The sequence below is a fragment of the Acomys russatus genome, chromosome 29 (assembly GCF_903995435.1).
Source record: "Acomys russatus chromosome 29, mAcoRus1.1, whole genome shotgun sequence".
Taxonomy (NCBI): Eukaryota; Metazoa; Chordata; class Mammalia; order Rodentia; family Muridae; genus Acomys; species Acomys russatus.
The window spans coordinates 32,010,191-32,035,323 of NC_067165.1; the positions used below are offsets into that span (position 1 = coordinate 32,010,191).

Genomic DNA, 25,133 nt, shown 5'->3' on the forward strand with positions numbered 1-25,133 from the left:
GAGAGAGCATTGGTCTTCTGTGTTGCAAAGCCACAGGTCCAATCCCAAACATCATAAGAAAAAAAAATAGAGGACCAGAGAGTGTCGGTTTTGTGTCTTCACTTATCTGAGGTCCTTGGGGCAGTAGATTTATAGGGGCAGAAGATGGAGTGAGTGTTTCCCACCTGCTGGGGACTTGGGAAGTAGGGAATCTAGACTTCTTTTAGCCTGGCAAGACGCTGGGAAACAGGCTGGATGGGGGAGGGGTGATGACAGTGAGTGAACGGCTAATGGCACACAGCCAGAGTCAGGCATGCTCAAGATGAGCCTGGCATGATGGTGCACTCACATCAGAGGCAGGAGGGGAGGATCACTGCAAGTTCAAGGCCGACCTGGTCTACATATACTTCGTTGGGGGAAAAAAATAAAGATGATGATACAGGGCTGGTGGGATGGACTCAGCAGTAACGGCACCTGCACCAAGCTAAGGACCTGAGCTAGATCCCCGGATCCCACATAGCTAAAGGAGAGAACCGACTCCTTTAAGTTGTTCTCTGAACTCCCTATGCATACTGTGGCGTGCACACATACACAAATAAATAATGTAAATTTTTAAATGGGGATAGCCGCCGGATGTGGTAGCACATGCTTTAATCCTAGCATTCTTGGTTTTGGTTTCTTTCTTTCTTTCTTTCTTTCTTTCTTTCTTTCTTTCTTTCTTTCTTTCTTTCTTTCTGGTTTTTGGAGACAGGGTTTCTCTGTGTAGCTTTGACTGTCCTAGACTCACTTTGTAGACCAGGCTAGCCTCGAACTCACAGAGATCCACCTGCCTCTGCCTCCGTGAGTGTTGGGATTAAAGGCAGGTGCCACCACAGCCTGCAGGTCTTGTTACTTTCTGAAGAGGAAGTACAATGAAACTGGGGGAGACACGGAGGTGGCCATCACCCTCCAAGCCCATGTGCATGTACATGTGTTGGAAAAGAGTCATATGTAATGTTCCATATGGCCCTAGCTGGTCTTCATAAGAGCACCAGGTGAAGGCTGGCCTCCAACTCAGATCTGCCTGCCTGCCTCCTGAGTGCTGAGATTATAGGTATGTGCCACCATGCCTGGATAATTATCCCTGTTTTTATTTCTTATTTTTATTTACCTCTTTTGAGACAGGGTCTTACCATGTAGCCCAGGCTGGCCCGGAACTTGATATGTAGCCCATGCTGGCCCAAAACTCATAGAGATCTGCCTGCATCTGCCTCCTAAGTGCGTCAGCTTTCAAGTGAGGTCTTTTTAACTTTTGTTCATGCGGATATGCGTATGGATGCAATCAGTCCCCTCACCATCCCCTCAGATGAGGTCTTGTCACCTCGCCCCTTAGACTGCTATAGATGGAAACTCTGGCCAGCCAGCTCCAGCTCTGCCCTGCACTCTGGCACACAACATCATATATGCTGCTAGTCAGAAGGCCATGACGCCTTCTTCTGAGGAATGGCCGGGAGACCTGGGCTGAGGGGTAAGTGGCCTGGCCACCCTCGCACTACCCTCTTCCCTTGCAGACCTTGGCACCCGCCATCAACTGGTTACCCTTCCTCAACACCATTTTCTACCCGGTGGAGATCAATGAGACTGAGCCCATCGTGGTCTACGACAAGGAATACCTAGGACAGGTGTCCACCCTCATCAACAACACTGACAAATGGTAAAGGCGACAGGCAGGTGCTAAGGGGACAAGATGGTCTGGGGCAGCTCCCTGGCTGGCAGCCGTGCCCTCAGGCAGGGTGGGGACAGGTGATGTTTGGACTGGGGTTGGGGGCAGGCCTCTGGGTGGGCTTCTGTGCGAGGGTCCTGGTTGGAATCCCTGGTCCTCCTGGCATGGCTCTGTAGCCTCAGGACAAGTGTCTCATCCTTCCCCGGGAGCTAAGAGAAGGCAATGCTGACAAGTACTGAGGCCCAGTAAGTGCCAGGTACTAGTGACACTTTATAGATTTTAAAGGCAGAAGTGTTGGAAGGTATAGGGACAAAGAGGAGCTCCTAGGATGTGTGTATGTGTGTTTGTACGTGCACATAAAAGAGGTTTCCTGTCATCGCGACTGATGCTGTTCCCCTGGCCTTTGTCATCTTCCCTCATAACATCTCAGCTCTCTGCAGACTTTGCAGTATTCCATCCAGTACACACGTTTGTCTGTTTACCTTTCCCTTGCCGGATGTTCAGGTTAAAATGGATGCCCTTGTGCTAAGGCGACTTCTGTACAGGAATGGCAGCAGCCACAGATAGGTTTCCTGGGCCCTGGAGATGGGACAGAAGGAGTTGCCAACCATAGAACCTTGAACCTAGCTGACCATAGGCCCCCCTCCTTCTAGCTGGAGTAACCAAGCAATGGCATTTATGAGTACCAACGGTATACCTGTGATTACATTAGACACCAAGGGTTTTCTGTGGTGGAAGAGCTGGCCTTTCCTTTGAAGAGCTTAAGTTCCCTGTGCTTAGAGAGTGGTAGGCAGCTGCGTTGGCAGGCTAGAGGAGAGCTTAGGTCAGAAACCAAGTTAGAACGCTACCCTGGGGTCTCTGAGCTCTCCCTGGCTCCTGTCACCACAGCCTCCTCAACAACTACATGATGTGGAACCTGGTACGGAAAACAAGCTCCTTTCTGGATCAGCGCTTTCAGGATGCCGATGAGAAGTTCATGGAGGTCATGTACGGGACGAAGAAGGTGAGCGTGCTACTGTGTGCACCCGTGTACGGGCAGGGGACCAGGGAGACTGTGAGAGAGTAGCTTGATACAGGAGAGTAGCATGGAAAGAGAGTAGCTTGGTACAGGAGAATCCACTGATGTTCATGGGCTAGCTAACCTGGTGGAACAACAGAGACCCTGCCTTAAGGCGGAAGGTGCAGACCAGGGCCTGACCCCTGACCTTCACACACTTGCCCATGCTTACATGTGAATACACACAAAATTTTTCTTTTAAAAAACTTTTTAAATGACGTAGCATGTTTAAGTAACCAGTTCCAATTCTTTTGACAAATGAAATCACTGAGGTATTCACCACCCCAGGCCAGATGGAAACCACTCCCAAGACTACTGACCTCATCCTGAGCAGGAAGTGCCTGGGTGGGGCTCCCACGTGCACACTGTGCCAGCTTCTTGTTCTCAGATTAAATGTGTAGGCATCCTCTTTATGGCTGGGTTCCTAGCGGTCTATTCCTTGCTGTGCCAACTGGCACATCGCATATGAAATCCCTGTGTTTTGGCTGGGCAATGGTGGCACACACCTTTAATCCCAGCACTCAGGCGGATCTTTGTAAGTTTGAGGCCAGCCTGGTCTACAGAGTGAGTTATAGGACAGCCAGGGCTGCATGATGAAATCCTGTCTTGAAAAACCAAAGAAGGAGAAGAAGAGGAGGAGGAAGAAGAGAAGGAGGAAGAGGAAGAAGAAAAAGAGGAGGAAGAAAAAGAGGAAGAAGAAGACCCTGTATTTTGATTATCCACACATTGCTCTAAGAAACCCCACATTTTGATACCCATCTGTGATGGCCGTCTGTGTTTTGAGCAGTCTGGGGCTGATAGAAATCAGGCTCCCTGGAGTGTGAGTGGCTGTTACTGCCAGCTCTCTAGGCTGAAGAGGACCCCCCACAGCAGCAGTTATTTACCTGAGCTCCCATGTGACTGTTGTCAACACTGTCCTCAGGGGCTGCTGGGCAGGGCCAAGTGAGAGCGGGGCTTCCCAGGGCTACAGCCCTACACTGGCTACAGCCTGCATTTATGCTGCTCTGGCATCCTGTGGACTTGAGGACTTGTGAGAACAAGGAGAGCCTTCTGCTGTGCCTGGAGCTGTGCTCTTTCTTGGAGGCTGCAGTGGGGGTGGGGTCCTGGCCCTCTGGGAAGGCCCCCCCCCCCCCCCCCGCATCCTCTGGGAGGCTGGAGGAGATGGGGCTAAGGTGGGAGGGGCCAGGGAGTGACTGGCTTCCCGTTCTAACCACACCCCTCTCCTGCTCTCACTCTCCAAGACCCTGGAGGAAAATTTATCTTAGTTTTGTTTTTAGGGTTGTTTTTTGTTTGTTGGTTGGTTTTTGGTTTTTGGAGACAGGGTTTCTGTGTCCAGGACTCGCTCTGTAGACCAGGCTGGCCTTGAACTCACAGTGTACACAAAAAAACTGACCTTTGAACTCCTGGTCCTTCTGCCTTTACTTCTCCAATGCTGGGATTACATTGCCCAATTGAGTGTGTCTGTGTGTCTTTCTGTGTTTGTGCAGGGTCTAGCCTGGAACACACTATGCGGACCAGGCTGACCTTGAACACAGGGAGATCTGTCTGCCTCCATCTCCTGAGTGCTTAGGATCAAAGGTGTGCTGCACCATACTCACTGAACTCTCCAGGTCCCCAGGCCTTTTGGGACCAGGCTAAAGAGAGAAAGAGAGCCTGACTCTGTAGCCCAGGCTAGTCTCAGACCTCAGGTCATCAATTCAGGGCCATCACGCCTGTCTTTCCCTCCCCCCCACCCCCCCCCCCCCCGCCTTCAGTACTGGTGATAGAACTCCAGCCTCGTAGATGGCAGGCAAGCACTCTGTCACTGAGCTATGTCCCCAGTCCTGAGTCCCCTAGAGTAGCCCCCACTGGGTCAGAAAAGGGTATCTCCTGAAGCTCCAGAAGACAGCACAGGCCCCTGGTGGTCCCGTTCCCAGGCAGAAAGGGGCCGAGGCCGCTGACAGCCGTGTATGTGTTTTCCAGACCTGTCTTCCCCGCTGGAAGTTTTGCGTGAGTGACACGGAAAACAACCTGGGCTTCGCGCTGGGTCCCATGTTTGTGAAAGCAACCTTCGCTGAAGACAGCAAGAATATAGTAAGTGCCTCCTGCGTTAGGGGCGCTAGGGATGGAACCCGGGCCCCACACATGCTAGGCAAGTGCTCTACAGCTGAGCTGCATCCCCGGCTCTTGTTGCTGCTTTGGTTGCTAGTGGTGCTGATTGTCCAGAAATTATGTCAGCCGGCGGTTAACAGACAGACTCCAGTGGGAGTCAAGGCCTCTCCGCCTTCAATCTCACCACTCCTGCTGCTGTATATAATACCACCAGCCTGTTTTCTAGACTCTCCCACCTGTCTTTGGCCTTCAGGTCTGGCCATGACATAGTTACCTCCCAGAGCTGCTGTCCATCTCTGGAGTGATGGCGACCGTTTTGAAACTGTCCCTCAGAAGCAGAGTCTCTAGATTTCAAGGCTCGTTCCATTATTAGAAAAAAAAAAAAAAAAAAAGATTTTGTTGCTCTGGTCAGTTTGGGAAAGGCTACAGATTCTAGCTTTCTCGGAAGGAATCGAGAGCATTGGTCCATGTTAAAGACTCTGAAAGATCCTTCAACAGAGTCTTCCTCAACTTCCCCCAAGCTGCCTCATCTTACTTGACCCTGAGTTCTGTTAGTGAGAGGCCAGCCTTGTTGTGCAGGATTCTGTCAGGGGAGGATGGGGTAAGATACATGACTCCTCTCTAACCCGGGTCTAGCCTTCTTCACGGGACCCCTGGTGATGCCGGAGCCCAGCTCTTACTTCCTGCTGTGGCATCTGTTCCCCCCAGGCCAGTGAGATAATCTTGGAAATCAAGAAGGCGTTTGAGGAGAGCCTGAGCACCCTGAAGTGGATGGATGAAGACACCCGGAGATCGGCCAAAGAGAAGGTGAGGCTACCTGGGAGGACAAAGATGTGCACGGATGACGTCGCGCTCTGTGACTCTAGCGAGACTCAGGACATCCTGAAACCCCAGTGATGTGGTGTCAGGAGACATCCCAGAGCAGAAGGGGGGAAGGACACACCCTAGAGAGGCTAGACCAACTTTTTCGTAAGAGCCGGCTCCTATGATGAGTAACCCGCCGTCCTAGCTTGTTCTGGCAACCGTGACTATTACCTCTCACCACTGTTCTGCTCGGGATTCACTTACAGTATTTAAATTTCGGGGTGCACATCCAAACCGTGATGGCTTTCTTGGGGGAAAATGACACATCGTCAGAATTTACCAGATTCATTCCAGGAAAAGATGTAGGACCCTTAAGGAGGCGAGAGGCTCCCATAGGCTCCCCTTGGCACAGACCCTGAGCCTGGATCCCGCAGAGCTGGGGCCAGGCTTGGCCAGCATCATTTGACACAGTCTTACTCTATCCCTCCTGTCCAGGCGGATGCCATCTACAACATGATAGGGTACCCCAACTTCATCATGGACCCCAAGGAGCTGGACAAAGTGTTCAATGATGTAAGTGGCCTCCACCTGCCCCTCACTCTCCTCGATGCCAGGGTGGGTCTGATTTAGATGCTGGAGGTATCATAGTTATGAGCCTGTACCAAAGTGATGTGGCTTGGGGTTTGGGGATACGGGCTCGAGGAAGGCTTTTCATGTCCTGGGTCAGTGGGGAGGGGGTCCGTGTCTCTCCAGAGCCATCATCAACCATTGCTCAGTGGTTAGTATTGGAACAGGAGCAGGGCACGCCACTAGGAGTGGCCAGCTGCCGGGATTGAGTGGGAAATAATAAATGACTAGAGCAGGGTGCCTAAGCGGTAGTGCTTAGAGTGTACGAGGCCATAGGTTCTATCCCCAACACCACAGGACAGGCAAAAGAAGGGAGGAATAGCCAGATATGGTAATGCGTGGCTAATCTTGGCATTCCAAAAGCTGGGGCAGGAGGGGCAGGGATTCAAGGCTATCTTTGGCTACCTAGCAGGTTCAGGGTGAGCCTGGACTACGTAGACCCTGCCTCAAATGTAGACCCTGCCTCAAACAGCAAACAAACAAATCAAAAGATTGATGGAGGCACTAGAGAGCTGGCTCAGTGGTTACGCCAGCCAGCCATGCACATAACTGCTCTTGCGGAGGACCTGCACTGGGTTGGGTCCTCAGCACCCACACTGGGCAGTTTATAACCTCCTGCAACTCCACCTTGAGGAGATGTGACTCCTTCTCCTGGCCTCCCATGGTCACCCACACGCACACAAGTGTTTACTGGCATACGCATGGATGTACACACAGATACACATACTTTTTTTTTTTTTTTAATGATTACTTTGGCTGGGTGGTGGTGGTTCATAACTTTAACCCCAGCACTCAGGAAGCAGAGGTGATGGGGATCTCTGTAAGTTTAAGCCCAGCCTGGTCTACAGAGTGAGTTCCAGGACAGCGAAGCAGCCAAAGGTACACAAAGAAACCCTGTCTCAAAAAACAAAAAAGTATTACTTTGAAGAAATGAAGGAAGCAGATCTTCAAAGGCACAGTGAGTAACCCTGAAGCATCCCCAGGGACCAAACTGAGCCCCTCGCTTCCCACTGCTGCTCCCAGACATCCTCCTGTCCCTGCATCCCTCTCTTCCTTCCTCAGACAATGCCTGGATCCTTGGCTTTGACCTTGAAATGCTAAAGAGGAGGCATACGTCCCAAATGGCTAGGCATCAAGGCCTAGTTGGCAAGCCCCTGATGCTTGGAATTGTCAGCAAACCGACTGGCCCACATGATTAGGTCTTCAGCATTTCCCTGATTGATAATTGTCATTTGGGACACTTTTGACGTTACAGTAGCCTTACTCATGGTTATATTTAAAATCTGAATCTATTAAAATTATTGCTGAGGCTGTCAGACTCTGTCTGTAGCTCTGATTCCTTGGGAATCATTTCAAATGTTCCCGAGTATTGGGATGTAAGATCCGAGGGCTCCTGGAGGCTGCCAGGTGCTGCCTCCAGACCTGACTCCGCCCCCGGGGACCAGTGTCTGACAGATGTTTCTGTAGCCGGAAACATCTAGAATGCATCTGAGCAAGAGCTCTGCATTTGTCAGGGAGAGAGAAGCAAGGCTGGGTGTTGAGGGGTGTTTGAGGGTGCAGCTGGGTGTTGAGGGGTATATGAGGGGCTAAAGGGTCTGTGAGGATATATACCCCGACACTTCTGAGATAGAGTCCAGCTCCAACCATTAGATCTGTGCTACGCATAGGGACCTATTTAATTCAATTAATTTTTATTTTATTTGCTGACTCAGGGACAGGGTCTTATGTGACAGTCCATGGTAACTTCGAACTCTGTAGCCAAGGTTGACCTTGGGACTTGTAATTTTCCTGCTGGTAAGCTCAATTTCCTCTCAAGTGCTGGGATTACAGGTATGCCCCACCATGCCTAGTGCTGGGAACTGAACCCAGGGCTTTGTTCATTCGAAGCAAAAAGTACTAGGCACTAACCCAGAGTATCTCACAGCACCCATGACCCTCTGGGGCACCCCTTCGTGATTTTTTTTTTTTTTTTTTGGTTTTTCGAGACAGGGTTTCTCTGTGTAGCTTTGGACTCACTTTGTAGACCAGGCTGGCCTCGAACTCACAGCGATCCGCCTGCCTCTGCCTCCTGAGTGCTGGGATTAAAGGCGTGCGCCACCACGCCCGGCCCTTCGTGATGATTTTTAAAGTGTCTTTGAAGGGGAGAATCAAGGCAAAGGGAAAGCCTGAGCCCTCCATTCCGGTCTCTGGCCTGCAGACTAATTTGGTTAGCCTTGTGGGGGGCCTCAGTTCTAGAAGGTTCCCAGCCTGACCAGGCTCTAATTTTTTGACTCTGTTTTATTTCCCCAGTACACAGCAGTTCCTGATCTCTACTTTGAGAACGCCATGCGCTTTTTCAACTTCTCATGGAGGGTCACAGCTGACCAGCTCAGGAAAGCCCCCAACAGAGATCAGTAAGTCCCCCAAAGTGTAGGCTCCTGTACATCGGGAGACCCAGAATGACCTGCGGTGGGTAGAACATGGCTTCATCGCTTGCTTGCCATGAGTCAGATACAGCTGTCATGAGCACTCTCTGAGGAATGGAGCTGGTTCTCTCACTTGTCAGATGCAGAGGCCGAAGACCAAAGTGGGCCGTGGTATGGGGCTGCCGAGTCAGCATCTCCTCACACCTGGCCTGCTGACAGAGTGGGTGGTCCTCCTGTCCCAGCACTGCTGACTCAGCAGCTTTCAGAGCTCGCTTCTCATTCTTGGCCATGGGAAGGAAGAAGCTCACTCTTGGGTCATTGCGACAACAAAAGGTTAGAACTTCTGGGGAGGGGCGGGCCCCACGTGGTCCTCAATTCCTCATGACCGAAAGTGGTGGCTTTTCCACAGGGGCTGGAAGAAGGTTCCAGATGTGCCCTAACAGCTGTCACTGCTGAACCACACTACCGCAGCAGGAGCAGCAGCAGCAGCAGCAGCATCTAGGGAACTCTTTCATAGACACCGCATTTTGGGTCAGGGTGTGGCTCAGTGGTAGAATGCTTGCCTGGCACATACAAGGATCTGGGTTCGATCCCCAGCCCTGCTAACTGACCGAGAGCTTCTTAAATCAGAATAGCCTAGAGCAAGATGCAGGGTCTATCTTTTATTGTTTTTGAGATGGGGATCTTAGGATGTCATCCAGGATAGCCTTGAACTCCTGAGCTCCAGTTCTCTAGCCTCAGTGTCCCGTGCCCAACAGCAGGCATGTGCTGCTGCACACAGCTTTGGGTATGTTAGTGTTTTATCTAATAATAATAATAATAATAAAGTGCTTGCTAAAGAAGTGTGAGGGTGCTATTTGTCTGTCACCTCGTGCAGGCGAAGGAGACGGAAGGATTTCTGGGGCTTGTCCCACCTGCCAGGCAATTGTCAAACTGGCAAGCTCTGGGGAGGAGGAGAGACCTTGTCTCAAAAAACTAATGTGACAGGGCTGAAGAGATGGCTCAGTGGTTAAGAGCGCCGCCTGCTCTTCCTAGAGGTCCTGAGTTCAATTCCCAACAACCACATAGTGGCTCACAACCATGTATAATGTAATCTGATGCCCTCTTCTGCAGATAAAGCACTCATATGCAATAAATAAAATAAATAAATCTTTTTTTAAAATAAATGTGACAGTAATAAAGACAGCCAACAGTGATCTCTGGCCTCCACACACCCATGCATACACATGCATATATCACACCCAAATAAATGAATAATACTCGTGAGCCAGGCGTGGTGGCACACACTTTTAATCCCAGCACCCGGGAGGTAGAGGCAGGTGGATCGCTATGAGTTCGAGGCCAGCCTGGTCTACAAAGTGAGTCCAGGACAGCCAGGGCTACTCAAAGAAACCCTGTCTCGAAAAAACAAACCAAAACAAAAAACACTCATGCATACACCATACACAAAAACAGATAGGTAGGTAGGTAGATGGATGGATGGATGGATGGATGGATGGATGGATGGATGGATGGATAGGGACTCTTAAGCTAAGCATGTATGTTATACTCAGGCTAGAGCACTTACTTGTCTGGTGTGTGTGAAGCTCTGCATTCTATCCCCAGATCACAAAACAAAAACAACACAAACCAAAATAAAGAAAACAATCAAAATCTCTTTAGAAAAGTCAGACACCGGGGCTAGAGAGATGGCTCAGCAGTTAAGAGCACTGCCTGCTCTTCCAGAGGTCCCAAGTTCGATACCCAGCAACCACTTGGTGCCTCACAAATAAGTGAATCTAATCCCCTCTTCTGTCATGCATGTGTACATGCGTGTAGAGCACTAATATTTATAAATAAGTAGATCTTTTTTTAAAAAATATTTTATTTAATTTTAATTTATGTCCATTCATGTGGGAGTGTCAGGTCTTGGAGTTACAGACAGTTGTGAGCTGCCATGTGGGTGCTGGGAATTGAACCCGGGTCCTTTTGAAAGAGCAGGCAGTGCTCTTAACCACTGAGCCATCTCTCCAGCCCCCATAAGTAGATCTTTTAAAAAAGAAAGAAAGAAAGTAGCTGTAGTGCTGGAAAGATGGCAGAGGAACGGGAAAGAAAAAAGATCCCTTTGGTTCCAGAAAATCTCCTGAAGAAGCAGAAGGCTTATCAGGCTCTGAAAGCCACCCAGGCAAAACAGGCACTTTTGGCAAAGAGAGAGAGGCAAGGGAAAGAATTCAGGTTTAAGCGACTGGAATCATTTGTACGTGATTCTTGGCGGCGGCGGCGGCGTGACAAGGTGCATGCCCAGCAACTAGGCGTGACGCCTCGAGCTTTGGAAGTGCCTAATGAACCATTCCTTGGCCTTCGTTATACGCCTGGAAAGGATTGAAGGAGTTGACTTTGTTGGTATAGAGGAACCCTGCGAAACTTCGCCTGAAGAAGTTGTTCAGTGGCGTCTTCGTCAGCGTCACCCCTCAGACTGTAGGGTGGAGCCTTACGTGACCTGGGGAGTTCCAAGTCTGAAGTCTGTCCGGCAGCTCATCTTGAAACGTGGACAAGCAAAGATGAAGGATAAGACTGTCCCTCTGACCGACAACACAGTGAGTGAGGAGCACCTGGGGACATTTGCTGTCCTTTGCCTGGAAGACCTCATCCATGAAATTCCCTTCCCAGGGAAGCGCTTCCAGCAGATCTCTTCATTCCTGTGCCCTTTCCACCTCTCGGTGGCCCGTCATGCTACCAAGAAAAGAGTGGGATTCCTCAAGGAGATGGGCTCCCCCTGCTACCAGGGTGAATGCATCAATCAGCGCATCCATCAGCTGAACTAGACCAGGACCAGGATCCCCAAAAGCACGTGCACTGCAAGTGTTTCCGTTGTTTAAAACTATCACATGTCTTCGGAGAAGATTATTTTTCTGCCTTCGAAAACTGAAGGAAGGGGCCAGGAGAAAGACAATAGGATATGAGCATCGCAGGCACCTCAACGCAGCCCAGGTCCATGGGAAAGGACTCTTGTTCTCCACATTGGCTGCCCCTGTCTCAACCCAAGCCATAGAGGGAAGAATTGCCTGCTTCATCAAAAAGGAAGGAAGGAAGGAAGGAAGGAAGGAAGGAAGGAAGGAAGAAAGAAAGACAAGTTTGATTCCTCTAAACTCAGTACTGCTCCTCAGATTAATTTTCTCAATCCTAAAAACATTTTACAGAATTCTTAACCTAGGTAATGGCAACTCCCCTTTGCCTCTGGCGCCCTCTTGTGGACAAGAAGTTCAGACACCTGTTTCCTCTAAGCATCTCATCCTCAAGGTACTTCCTAAAGCACAAGGAGATGGGCGGTTAAGATACCAATTCATCTGAATTTCTCAATTTAACTTAGTCTTTCAGCTAAATTTTGTACATTTTTTTCACTGTCTTTACGTGGCTTAATGACACCCAGCAAAATACCTCTGTGATACTCATTGGGAGAAAATAGAAGGACTGGCCTAATGTGAAAGTATTGTTTCTCTTTTTCTGTTCTCCGTTGGCTCTCCCTCTGCACCAAGAAAACAGTGAAACGCCAGCTATTTGATTCACTTTACATGGTTGGCTACAACCTTTTTGGCCTAAGGACCCTTCCATATGCTTAAAAAATTAACACCCGCTGTCCTCAGATCTGTGGGTGTAGCTGAGGTCACAGAGTGCCTGCCTCAAGCGCTTGGGCCTTGGCACCTCATAAAAACCCAGCGTGATGTGCACCGCTTAAGTTCTAGAACTTATGAGATGGAGGAAGGGAGAACAAAAAGATAGAGGTCACCCCCTGTGACATAGTAAATTCTAGTCCTAAAGACATGAAACGTAGTCTTAAAAACAAAAACAACCAGATATCAAAAAAAGCTCTTAAAACGCTCATTCTATTGACTTTACCCGAAACACTTATAAAATTAGTGTCTTCTCAAAAATATTTTTATGTGCTGTGCATGGTGGCACATGCCTTTAATCCAGACACTCAGGCAGATCTCTATGAGTCAAGGCCAGCCTGTTCTACAGAGCGAATTCCACAACAGCCACGGCTATACAGAGAAACTCTGTCTCGAAAAACCAAAAACAAAAAAAGAGCATATCCTCTGGTCTGGTCTCCATGGATACCTGTACATACCCACATGCAGACAAATATGTGCACAAACATAATGTATTTCTAGATGTTTTTTATTACATATATGAGTGTTGCCTGCTTGTCTGTGTCCATGTGTATGCATGGTACCCACAGAGTTCAGAAGCAGGGGTCAGATTCTCTGGGACTGGAGTCACAGATGGCTGAGAGACACCGTATGGTGATGAGAGCCAAACCCAGGTCTTCTAGAAGAGCAGCTGGTGCGGCTGCTGCCGGTGGTGGCACACACCTTTAGTCCCAGCACTCAGAAGGCAGAAGCAGGTGGATCTCTGTAAATTTAAGGCCATCCTGGTCTACAGAGTAAGTTCCAAGATAGTCAGAGCTCCACAAAAAGGCCCTGTGTCAAAAAACAAAAACAAAGAACCCACAAGCAAAAAAAGTGCTTTTGCTGGGCATAGTGGCGCACACCTTTAATCCCAGCACTCGGGAGGCAGAGGTAGGCAGATTGCTGTGAGTTTGAGGCCAGCCTGGTCTACAAAGTGAGTCTAGGACAGTCAAGGATACACAGAGAAACCCTGTCTTGGGAGGTAAAAAGGAAAAAAAAGTGCTCTTAACTGCTGAACCATCTCTCTAGCTCCTAAAATATTTTAAGTCTTTTATAGGTAGATAGGTAGTATTGTACTTTTTTCAAAAAAATTTTTTTGTTCAGGACACATTCTGGGGGTGGAATCAGGGCCTTTCTCTACCACTGAGCTGTATCCTGGCATCCTTCACTTTCTTTATTTCTGGCTTAACAGAAAGCAGCTGGATTCTCATGTCGGCCTCACATTCATCCTCTGTAACATGCTGTTTTGAAGTATATGTAGAAAAGCCAGCGTCACACAGACAAATGGTTAGGGAGCAGAGAGGTTTGGGGTTTTTTTGTTTTGTTTTGTTTTTTAATTTTTTATTTTATTTTATTTTATTTATTTATTTATTTATTTATTTATTTATTTATATTGGTTTTTTGAGACAGGGTTTCTCTGTGTAGCCGTGGCCATCCTGGACTCACTTTGTAGACCAGGCTGGCCTCGAACTCACAGCGATCCACCTGCCTCTGCCTCCCGAGTGCTGGGATTAAAGGCGTGCGCCACCACGCCCGGCAATTTTTTATTTTTTATTCTTTGGTTTTGTTGTGTTTTGTAAATTTTTTTGTCTTGTTATTTTATTTTGAGAATAGGGTCTCTATCCCTGGCTGTCCTGGAATTCTCTATGTTGACCAGGCTAGCTTCAAGCTCACAGAAATCCTGACTCTGCCTCCCAAGTGCTGTAATTAAGAGAGTGTTCCACCATCTCTAGCAGGAAGGGGGGAAGACTTTAATACTTGTACCTATTCCTATTTCATTTATTTAAAAAAATGTATCTGGGTGTTGGTGGTGCATCCCTTTAATCCCAGCATCCCGGAGGCAGAGCTCCTGGCCAGCTTGATCTATAGAGTGAGTTCCAGGACAGCCAGGGCCACACAGAGAAACCCTGTTTAAAAAAAGAAAGATTTTACTATGATTGTGTGTGTGTGTGTGTGTGTGTGTGTGTGTGTGTGTACTTATTATATATATAAAATATATATACTTGATATATATATGTAATATGTATATATATTACACAAGTACTTGTGGTGACCAGAAGAGGGCATCAAATCCCCTAGAACTGGATTTTTTTGTTTGGCTTTGGTTTAGGTTTTTTGAGACAGGGTTTTTCTGTGTGACCTTGGCTAGCCTTGAACTCACAGAGCTCTGCCTGCCTCTGCCTCCTCAGTGCCGGGATTACAGGCATATGCCACCTACACCTGGCTAGATTTTGTTTGTTTGTTTGTTTTGGGTTTTTTTTTTTTTTTTTTTTGGTTGTTGTTGTTTTTTAAGATAGGGTTTGTCTGTATAGCCTTGGCTGTCCTGGAACTTGCTCTGTAGACCAGGCTGGCCTTCAACTCACAGAGATCCACCTGCCTCTGCCTCTTGAGTGCTGGGGTTAAAGGCGTGCGCCACCACGGCCTGGCCCTGGAACTGGATTTACAGGTGGTTGTGAGCTGCCCTATGGCAGCTGTGAACTGACCCCAGGTCCTCTGGAGGAGCAGCCAGCGCTCTTAACTACTGAGCTATCTTAGCCCACCCAGATAATCTCTTTTGACACCCTACATTTTTGTCATGCGTAACAGATGACATCAGTTGTTTCCCCAGAGATCATAAACTGGCTCTGCACATTCTCAGGAAAATGTTCAGAATCTGTGTCCAAAAAGCCTGTGGTTTGCCTGCCACTCTGAAAGTGGAAATGGCAACAAGGACACTGATGTGCTTTGTGCGCGTTCCCCACTGGGGCACACAGAACAACTAGAGGCTTGTACTGGGGGAGTAGGGGTGTGGGAGGGGGGCTTAATGGTTCAACAGCTGTACTACCTCTCAAGGACATTCAGAGAGTGAGGGTGGCTTGTTGGTGTGGGTTTGGGGTGGTTTCTTTTTGAGTGTGGGGTTTGTTTGCACATGTGTGCTTGTTTGCATGAGTGTGGGCACGGGTGTGAGTGCCGTGCTCATCTGCGTTCATAGAGGACAGACATGTCTTCCTCCATCAGTCTCTGCTTTCTATATTGAGGTATCTCCTTCTTGAAGCCCCGAGTCACTAGTCTAGCTCACAAGCTTGTGTCAAGGTTCCCATCACTGCCTCCCAGGGGCTGGGATTACAGGCTGGCCACAATGCTCACCTGCATTTACATGGGTGCTGGGTACCAGAGCTCCAGTCCTGACACTACATAGCAATACACACCACTGAACCATCTTCCTAGTTCCCCCCACCCACCCACCCTCCCTGCTTTTTTTTTTTTTTTTTTTCTTTTTGGTTTTTTGAAACAGGATTTTTATGTCACCCAAGTTGGCCTTGAACTCACTATGCAGCCCAGGATGACTTTGAAATCCTGATGAGATTTCAGGCACCATTCACAGCTACGTCGACCTGGTTTTTGGTAGAGTGCCTGTGTAAAATGACTGTTAATATTTAATATTGATTCATACAATTATTAAGGGGGCAGTTATTCCTTAAACCGCTATTTTTTTTTTTTTTTTTTTTTTTTTTTTTGGTTTTTCGAGACAGGGTTTCTCTGTGTAGCCTTGGCCATCATGGACTCGCTTTGTAGACCAGGCTGGCCTCGAACTCACAGCGATCTGCCTGCCTCTGCCTCCCGAGTGCTGGGATTAAAGGCGTGCGCCACCACGCCCGGCTTTTAAACCGCTATTTTATAGATAAAAGATATAGAGACTTGTTAGATTTGTAATAAGCCTTAAAACACTAGGGCTGGGCAGATATGAGCCCTCTAAGCTATCTTGTCTGCTTCCCACCAGAATCCTCATAAAATACCTGTGCTTGTTCCACTTGGGCTGCTTCTGCTCCCTCAGGCCAGTCCTTAGAGCAAGCTGCTCTTGGCTGCATGCTCCTGGTGATATTAACCCCTGGCGACCTGTCCCTTTCTTCCTCCTTCTTCTCTTTTCTTTGTGGTTCTTCTGTGACCCCACAAGCTGGAGAACCTTTGCTCCACCTACCTCTCTTCTGCCCATCTCAGTCTGGAGGCAACTTTATTAGCCAATCAGGGGTAATTTAAGAGGCAAGGGTCACACAACATCATTTTGGATACGTGAAATTTCGATGGTAGGACAATAAGGATCTTGAGGGACAAGCAATTTAATTTTTTTTTTTTTTTTTTTTTTTGGTTTTTCGAGACAGGGTTTCTCTGTGTAGCCTTGGCCATCCTGGACTCACTTTGTAGACCAGGCTGGCCTCGAACTCACAGTGATCTGCCTGCCTCTGCCTCCTGAGTGCTGGGATTAAAGGCATGCGCCACCACGCTCGGTTTAGCAATTTAACATTTTTATACATCAATCCCAACATGCCTGTGAGCGGGGAGACCTTTGGTGTCCCTTTAAGGCACTTTGAGAACTGCTGATAGAGGTTGACATTGAACTCTCTAGGTTCTTTTTTTTTGACAGGGTTTCTCTGTGTAGCCTTGCCTGTCCTGGACTCACTTTGTAGACCAGGCTGGCCTCGAACTCACAGCGATCTGCCTGCCTCTGCCTTCCGAGTGCTGGGATTAAAGGTGTGCGCCACCACGCCCGGCTGAACTCCCGGTTCTTCTGCCGCCCCTTATATACTGGGATTACAGGCACGCATTGTCATCCAGGTTTATGCAGTACTGGGAATTGAACCCAGGGCTTTGTACATGTTAGACAAATCCTCTTCGATGCTGACCTATATCCCTAGCCCCCTGGAATCCACATCTGCTTGCTTGTTTGTTTGTTTGTGGCAGATTCTCTATTATGTAGAGACTCAGGTGAGCTTCAAACTCACAGAGATCCAACTGCCTCTGCCTCCCAAAGTGCACCATGCCCAGCTCAGATTCCACAGGGTTTTTGTTGTTGTTGTTTTGTTTCCTGAGACAGGGTTTCTCTGTGTAGCCTTGGCTGTCCTAGACTCACTTTGTGGACTAGGCTGGCCTCGAACTCTCAGTGCTCTGCTTACCTGTGTCTCCCAAGTGCTGGGATTAAAGGCGTGCGCCACCACCACCTGGCAGACTCCACAGTTTTAAGGCTCCCCTTCTACCAGGTTTGCCGGGGTTCTCACGTGTGCTTGTGGTTTGCAGGTGGAGTATGACCCCACCCATGGTGAATGCTTACTACTCACCCACCAAGAACGAGATTGTGTTTCCAGCTGGAATCCTGCAGGCGCCGTTCTATACCCGCTCTTCACCCAAGTAGGTCATGCCTTTTTCCCCAGCCTTTCCCCGACCTCAGCAACCCCCAGTCCAGTCTGGCCCAGAGCCCATCGCTGACCACTTAGCCAGCCAGCCTCCATGAGCCACTGGTTCCTGGGGAGCCCAGGAGGCCTGGAATTTGGAGACAAGTTGCCAGGGAAACAGCTTCTGTGGCCTTGTGGCCCTCCTGGCCACTCTTGGCTCTGGATGCCCCTACATGGTGGGGCTGGGAGGAGCATGTCACAGAGTCGGGATCCCTCAGGACACCATCTGAAAACAGAGCTAGAGAGAAGGCCTTCTGCCTTGTGTGTCATGCAGGCCGGCCTTGAAAGCCACAGCCCTGGATTTGAGTCCCAGGCTCCATATTAACTATGTGACACTTGGGCAGAGGCTGACCTGGCCCCAGCCCTAGTCCATTCTTGGGTGTTAAGACCCAGCTCTGCTGAGTGATTTACACAAGTACATGGCCCCCAGAGGGCAAGTTGACAACGGCTAACCATGCCCCCACCTCCTGCAGTCTCCAGAGGCCAGATTCCCCGATTCCCAGAATGCCCTATTATATCTCTGGCCCAAGGGGTCACATAGCTGGCTTCACCCTCACCTGTGTGTTCCTCCTCCAGTGCCTTGAACTTTGGTGGCATTGGTGTCGTCGTGGGCCACGAATTGACTCATGCCTTCGATGATCAAGGTACAGGTTACGTGGGGTCCCCATACAGGCAGAACCCGCCCACTTCCTGCCCTCCCCGTCTGGTTCCTGGTCCCTTCACTCCTAAGGAGATTCGTACAGAGAGATCAGTGTTCAAAGGTTGCCTCTGCTGCCTTCTGACAGGATGACTTTAAGCCAGTCCTGTCACACGTCCACACTTCTCTTTTCTTATTTATCCTGTGACTGTGAGGAGGCCATGTAGAGGTGGGAAGGTGTGTGGTTACGGTGAAGCCTCTGCTCATGGAAAGCGCTCTTGCTTACTTAGGTTGGCAATAGTATTCATCAGGGAGCATACAGTTCTCTGCCATTCTAGAAACTTCTCTGATTTGACCATAGTCAGAGAAATGGCAGTCAAGCCCACATCATTAGTTAACAGCCAGAATCCCACCTCCTGCGTCTTGTCTTGGGGACCCCGTAGCCCAGAGGGAAAGGCTGGGCCTACCTGTGGTCCTGGCACTGCCTGCCCTGGCTAGGATTCTATTCCTTGTGGTCAGGGCCCCGTAGCCAGTATTAAAACAAGCTCTGAGCTGGGTGTGGTGGCACATGCCTATAATCCCAGCATTCAAGGAGCCAGAGGCAGGTGGATCCCTGTGAGTTCAAGAAACTGAGTCTAGAAACTGAGTCCAGGAGAGCCAAGGCTACTCAGAGACACAGAGAAACCCTGTCCTCAAAAAGTAAATACAGCAGCACTAGGGAGGCAGAGGCAGGCGGTTCGCTGTGAGTTCGAGGCCAGCCTGGTCTACAAAGTGAGTCTAGGACAGCCAAGGTTACACAGAGAGACCCTGTCTTGAAAAACCAAAACAGAAACAAACAAACAAACAAAAAACCAGGCCAGGCGTGGTGGCACACTCCTTTAATCCCAGCACTCGGGGCAGTAGAGGCAGGTGGATTGCTGTGAGTTCGAGGCCAGCCTGGCCTACAAAGCAAGTCCAGAACAGCCACGGCTACACAGAGAAACCCTGTCTTGAAAAACCAAAGGGAAAAGAAAAGAAAAAACAAAAACAAACGAAACAAAAAACAAAAACCCAAAATCAGCTCCAATCCTCTGTGCCCTTGAACATCAGTGGCCTGGACTGCTTTCCTGCGTGGTCTCTGGTATGATTGGCCAAGCCTCCATCACATAGATTGACCACGCCCACCCTTATGGCCTGGAGGGTCGCACCATGTGACCACTGTCCTCCCTGCTCAGGCCGGGAGTATGACAAGGATGGGAACCTCCGGCCCTGGTGGAAGAACTCGTCTGTGGAGGCGTTCAAGCAGCAGACGGAGTGCATGGTGCAGCAGTACAGCAACTACAGTGTGAACGGGGAGCCTGTGAACGGTCGGCACACCCTCGGGGAGAATATCGCCGACAACGGGGGACTCAAAGCAGCCTACCGGGTATGTCTGCCCCCTGTGGGCCCTGTCCCGGGGGGGGGGGGGGGGGGACTGAGTCTGTTCAAGCATCTCATTGGATAGAGGACCATTACAGCGGCTCCATGCACCTTGGTTTGCTGGTCAGATAAATGGGGCGGAGTGTCTGAGTGCTAACTGAGAAAGTGGGGAGCTTTGGGGCTCAGCCCACAGAAGACTTCTTGCTAGAACAGAACCCTGCCTTCCTGACTTTCCAGAGGTAGGGGTCTGGGTAGGAAAGGGACTGTACTGATTGCTTTTCTCACTATGACAAAACAGCTGACAATTTAAGGAACAAAGGATTTAATCTGGGGTGCAGTCAAGGGTACAGTTGGCAGGCACAGTAGGAAGGCATGGTGGCAAAAGTAGGGGAGCTGACAGGTTACATTGCCTCTGTAGCCAGGATTTAGAAAGCAGCTAGGAAGTGGCCTGGGCTTTAAAGTCTGGGGGCCCCATCCCCAGTGATCCACTTCCTTCAGTGAGATGCTCCCTCCTAAAGATTTCACAGTAAGCACCACCGTTTGATAACCAAGCGTTCAAACATAGGAGCCTACAGGGAACATTTCACATTCAGATCACAACAGGGGCACTGAGGGAGTTCTAGATTCGAGTCCCAGGGCTGGCATAATTCACCGGAGTTGCATGGCTGAGAACTCCTAACACTTGAGTAGTGGGGCCATTGTGAAAGTAAAACCAGGTCACTTGGACCCACTCCTGACCTAGAGAGACACTTAGAGATGTCCGTCGAGTTAAGGTAGAAGAAAACAAGTGGCCGAGAAAAGGTGGGTATCTGGCAGAGGGCAGTACAGGGCTTCTTCCTAGCTGTGACTGTAAGAATAGGCATGCGGAAAAGCACTGTTTCCTGGGGCTGTGATGCGAGCAGGCTTAGGGTCCCCAGCAAGTTCAAGACTTGGTGTTAGCCTCGCATCTGTTTTGCAGGTGTAGGAACTGAGTTCAGAAGTATTCTGTAGTTGGCCTAACCTTTGTCTGTCAGGAGGCTTGTATCGTGAGCCTTCTGCCCACCTGTGCTATCCTTGAGGATGCTGCAGAGTGAAGCTGGCAGGTGGGAGCTGCTCCTGCCCAGCCTGTGACATGACAGAGGCAGAGGGTAGGCGAGAGCGTGGTGACGGGCAGAAGAGCCTGTCTGCTATTGGTTGGGTAGAGAGCATTAAATGGGGCTACTGATGGATTGTGGGGGCCACAGGTCCAAGGCTGGCCTTCTGGAGGAAATGACATTGGAATTATGGCCTGCCAGGGGTGTCCGACCTTTTGACATGACGTTATTGCCAGTAAACTGCATAATTGGGTTGCAAAAAAGAATCTTGTTGACTGTGAAGCTTGGTTGGTAGGCGCTTACCTGGCATCATGAATCCCAGGGTTTAATAACCAGCTATCCATAAAAACCAGGCATGGTGGTACATGCCTGTAATCCCAGTCCTAAAGGCAGAGGCAAGCCAGGCGTGGTGGTGCATGCCTTTAATCCCAGCACTCAGTAGGCAGAGGCAGGCAGATCATTGTAAATTAAAGGCCAGCCTGGTCTACAAAGTGAGTTCAGGACAGTCAAGGCTACACAGAGAAACCCTGTCTTGACAAGCCAGAAAGAGAAAAAAGAAAAAAGAAAAAAAAGAGAGAGACAGAGGCAACAAGATCAAGAAGTTCAAGGTCATCCTCAGCTGCCTAACAAGACCAAGGACAGCCTGGGCTGGATTAAGACCCCCATCCCAAAAGAAAAAAGAAAGAAAGAAATCACAGACGGCTCCTGTTTTAAGTAAGTTTATGATTTTTGTGTTGGGCTGCATCCATAGCTATCCTTGGCATGGTAGAGCCTACAGCCCCACGTTATAGGTTGGACATAACTGTATTGTAAAAAGAGACAGAGAAAAGCCAGGGATGTCGTCTCAGTAGAAAGAAAAACAAGTGCAGAAGCCACAAGGTGGACACCAGCCTGGCACATTCAGGAACAGGAAGCAGTGGGGGGACAGCATGGAATGAGTGTGCTGAGCAGGCGCATGCATGCGATCAGCGCAGTACAAGCCCCATAGCTGAGGAGAGAGCTTCAGTTCTACCTTGGAGACACTTGTAGGGTTCTTAGAGAGGAAAATGGGCTCGAGAGAAAATGGCTCAGCGGTTAAAGGCACTGGCTGCTCTTCCACTCAGGAAGGCTCAGTGAAGCCTCTGCTTGGGGAAGGCTGTCTGTTTTGGATCAGCCTGAGTCAGGGTGACCAGCCTGGAGCAGCGGCTGGGGGGAGTGTGGGGCGGGGCGGGGCCAGATCTGGGATATTTGGCTTGCTTGAAAGAGTAAAAACATCACAGTCCTCGGAAGGCAGAGGCAGACAGATCACTGTAAGTTCAAGGTCAGCCTGGTCTACAAAGTGAGTCCAGGACAGTCAAGGCTACCCAGAGAAACCCTGTCTCAAAAAACCAAAAAAAAAAAAAAAAAAAAAAAAAAGTCAAAACAAAGCTCTAGTCTTTGGGCTTGAGCCTCTGGGAGGGGGTGCTGTTGATCCCATTTGTCCTCTGTTGGATGGAGATGCATCTTGGGTCCCTGACTGGGGCCACCGAATCCGCACATCTGGAAAGGCTGGAGTGGAAAGCAAGCGTACATTTTACAGCTGGCATGACTATGTGTTTTAGGCCATAGGATTGAATTCTGCCCCTTTTGGGTGAGATCATAGAAGGGAGCTGGCGCCCAAACATCCGCCCCAGGAGGTGCGGCTTCCCCTGAACCTCCCCACAGGTGTCCATCCTCACCTGGGTCACATCTAAACTCTGGTTTTGGCTTCTCCCAGGCGTACCAGAACTGGGTAAAGAAGAACGGAGCCGAGCAGACACTGCCCACCCTGGGGCTCACGAGCAACCAGCTCTTCTTCCTCGGATTTGCACAGGTGAGCCCACTGGGAGGATAGGCAGGTGTGTTCTGTCGTGGGGATGTCCAAGAGCCTTGGAGCCAAAAGGCAGGTTCCCCTCAAATGGCACATTCCCAAATCAGAGAACCGTCTTTGGGACATTCCGCTACACAGTGATTCTCAACCTGTGGGTCTCAACCCCTTTGAGGTTGGAGTGCAGCATGCTGTCAAGCAACCCTTTCACAGGGCCACCTAAGACCATCAGAAAACAGAGACAGGTCAGGCGGTGGTGGCGCAGGCCTTTAATCCCAGCACTGGGGAGGCAGAGACAGACAGATCCCAGAGTTTGAGGCCAGCCTGGTCTACAGATTGAGCTCCAGGACAGCCAAGGCTACACAGAGAAACCCTGCCTCGGAAAACAAACAAGCAAACAAACAAACAACAAAAACAGAAAACACAGAGGCTGGAGAGAAGCGACTCAGTGGTTAAGAGCCCTGACTGCTCTTGCGAACAGAGATCCTGGTTCGGTTCCCAGCACTATCACGGTGGCTCACAACCATCCATAACTCTAATCTCAGGGGGCCGGACATCCTATTCTAGCCTCCAAGGACACTGCACACAGGAGGTACCTTGGCCATGTAGATGTAGCCCAGCTGTCAAATGCCGACCTCTCTGCACAAAGGTCATAATTTCTTTCTCAGCACTGCTTTGCAGTGAAGAGCATGGCAGCACATGGCTAGAACCTCAGCACTCGAGTGAAGAGGCAGAGGACCAGAAGTTAAAGCTACATAGCAATTATTATTATTGTTTTGTTTGTTTTTCAAGACAGAGTTTCTCTGTGTATCCTTGGCTGTCCTGAACTCGCTTTGTAGACCAGGCTGTCCTCCGACTCACAGTGATCCACCTGTCTCTGCCTCTGCCTCCTGAGTGCTAGGATTAAAGGCATGTGCCACCGCCACCCAGCTGATATGTAGCAAATTTGAGGCTAGCCTGGGCTACATAAGAACCTGTCTCAAAAAAAAGTCTTGTGCCCTGATGATTAGAAAGCAAGGCTATCCAAAATTCCTGCTAGGTCTAAGAGTCTAGATGTTTCTTTATCTTTTGTTTTGTTTTGTTTTCCTTGAGACAAGGCCTCAGGCTGGAGAGATGACTCAGCTGTTAAAGGCTAGGCTCACAGCCAAAAATATGAGACAAGGTCTCACTGTGTAGCCCTGGCTGGCTTCAAGTTCATAGAGATCTGCCTGCATTCTCCCTCTCTAGGGCTGGGATTAAAGGTGTGTATGTGCCCTCATGCCCGAGTTCTAGATGTTTCTTAAGTTTAAGATAGACTGGGTTGTCCCTGAGTGTGTGTCCAGCCACGAGTCTTCTGTTGGTGCCCAGAATTCCCAAGCAGCTAAACAGGGTGTCCTCCCCAGCAAAGGAGAGTTCTGGATCAAATCCAAGTTGTCCCGAATGTTTGCCAGACTGCTGTGTGCAGGTGACACCAGGTGCGGAAGAGTCAGAGATTTTGCTCTGGCTGGAGGGCCGCAGGGCAGGAACACCTGCTGCAGAGGGTGCCCACCGTGGGTATATCTGTCCCCTGGCCTCCTTACTCTACCTGCAGGTCCTCCTGACTCCCTGGGATCTCAGGCTCATTGTGCTCCTGTTATGGTGGGGCCATTCTAGAAGCTTCAGGCCCCTCACAGTGACCGCCCCTCCCCCAACTTTCTTTAATTTACACAAGGTCTGGTGCTCCGTCCGAACACCTGAGAGCTCCCATGAAGGCCTCATCACCGACCCGCACAGCCCCTCCCGCTTCCGGGTAATCGGCTCCCTCTCCAACTCCAAGGAGTTCTCAGAACACTTCCACTGCCTGCCCGGCTCCCCCATGAACCCTCATCACAAATGCGAAGTCTGGTGAGGGCTAAAGCGCAGAGATCACACAGACAGACGGAAGGAGGAAAGGGGCCTGCGACCAGCTCCCTCCAGCCTCCGGGACACCGCCCAGCCTCTCTGCCGCCTAGGGCCCCTTCCCTACCCTGGAGGGTATGTAGCCATTCTGTCCAAGCCTGCGATGGAGGCTCATCACTCGAGCCCAAGGTTTGACCCTCTCTGAAGCCCTGGCACCCCAGACACCCAGGTGTGAGGCTAGCAGGCATTTGGGCGTCCAGCTGGTGGCTTGCCAGCCCTGCGTCTCACGCTGACGGTGGCAATGGGACACAGATCCTTGCCTACATCCAGTGCCAGAAATACCACAATACCACTGTGTCAAATGCTTTAAAGATATATTTTTTGGGGAGACTTATTTTTTAAGCATGGAATACACTGGAAATCTTCAGGGAAAAATGCATTTAAAACACTTTTTTTTTAAAGGAAAGATTAGTATATTTATTATGTTTTCTTTTTCTAAGTAACCTGTGGACAAAGGAAGCCCCATTGATATACCCCCAGAGGACCCCAGGCTGCTGAATGGGCGCCCCCATATTGAGCACTAATTTTAGCCCATTGTTGGTGTGATGGCTTGTGCAGTCGCCCATGTGACAGGGGACATAGGGGCCAGACAGAGCAAGGCGCCAACTGAAGGGGCTAGTGTGGGCACAACCTTCTCAGCTTACCTGTCCTGTCTCTGGAGTCCAACCACAGGAGCCCCATCAAGTTGATACCTGTGGCAGCATGAAGCCATAATAGAGGGCCCTCCAAATAACTTGGGGGTG

The 25,133-nt window shown here is 49.7% G+C and overlaps 1 protein-coding gene and 1 pseudogene across 1 annotated transcript in view; both read left to right on the forward strand.

The window, feature by feature from the left end:
- The window catches only part of Ece1 (endothelin converting enzyme 1), a 59,330-nt gene that overhangs the window by 33,891 nt on the left and 306 nt on the right, over positions 1-25,133 (forward strand). Inside the window, exons 9-19 of the mRNA XM_051171490.1 lie at positions 1,530-1,672; positions 2,570-2,684; positions 4,701-4,811; positions 5,538-5,636; positions 6,129-6,206; positions 8,550-8,653; positions 17,386-17,496; positions 18,117-18,184; positions 19,392-19,582; positions 22,384-22,479; positions 24,164-25,133. The exon at positions 24,164-25,133 is cut by the window's right edge and continues 306 nt beyond it. Coding sequence (XP_051027447.1) covers positions 1,530-1,672; positions 2,570-2,684; positions 4,701-4,811; positions 5,538-5,636; positions 6,129-6,206; positions 8,550-8,653; positions 17,386-17,496; positions 18,117-18,184; positions 19,392-19,582; positions 22,384-22,479; positions 24,164-24,340 — 1,293 coding nt within the window. The 3' untranslated portion in view covers positions 24,341-25,133. The remainder of the gene's footprint in view (positions 1-1,529; positions 1,673-2,569; positions 2,685-4,700; positions 4,812-5,537; positions 5,637-6,128; positions 6,207-8,549; positions 8,654-17,385; positions 17,497-18,116; positions 18,185-19,391; positions 19,583-22,383; positions 22,480-24,163) is intronic.
- LOC127211552 (60S ribosomal protein L7-like 1) lies at positions 10,722-11,766 on the forward strand (annotated as a pseudogene).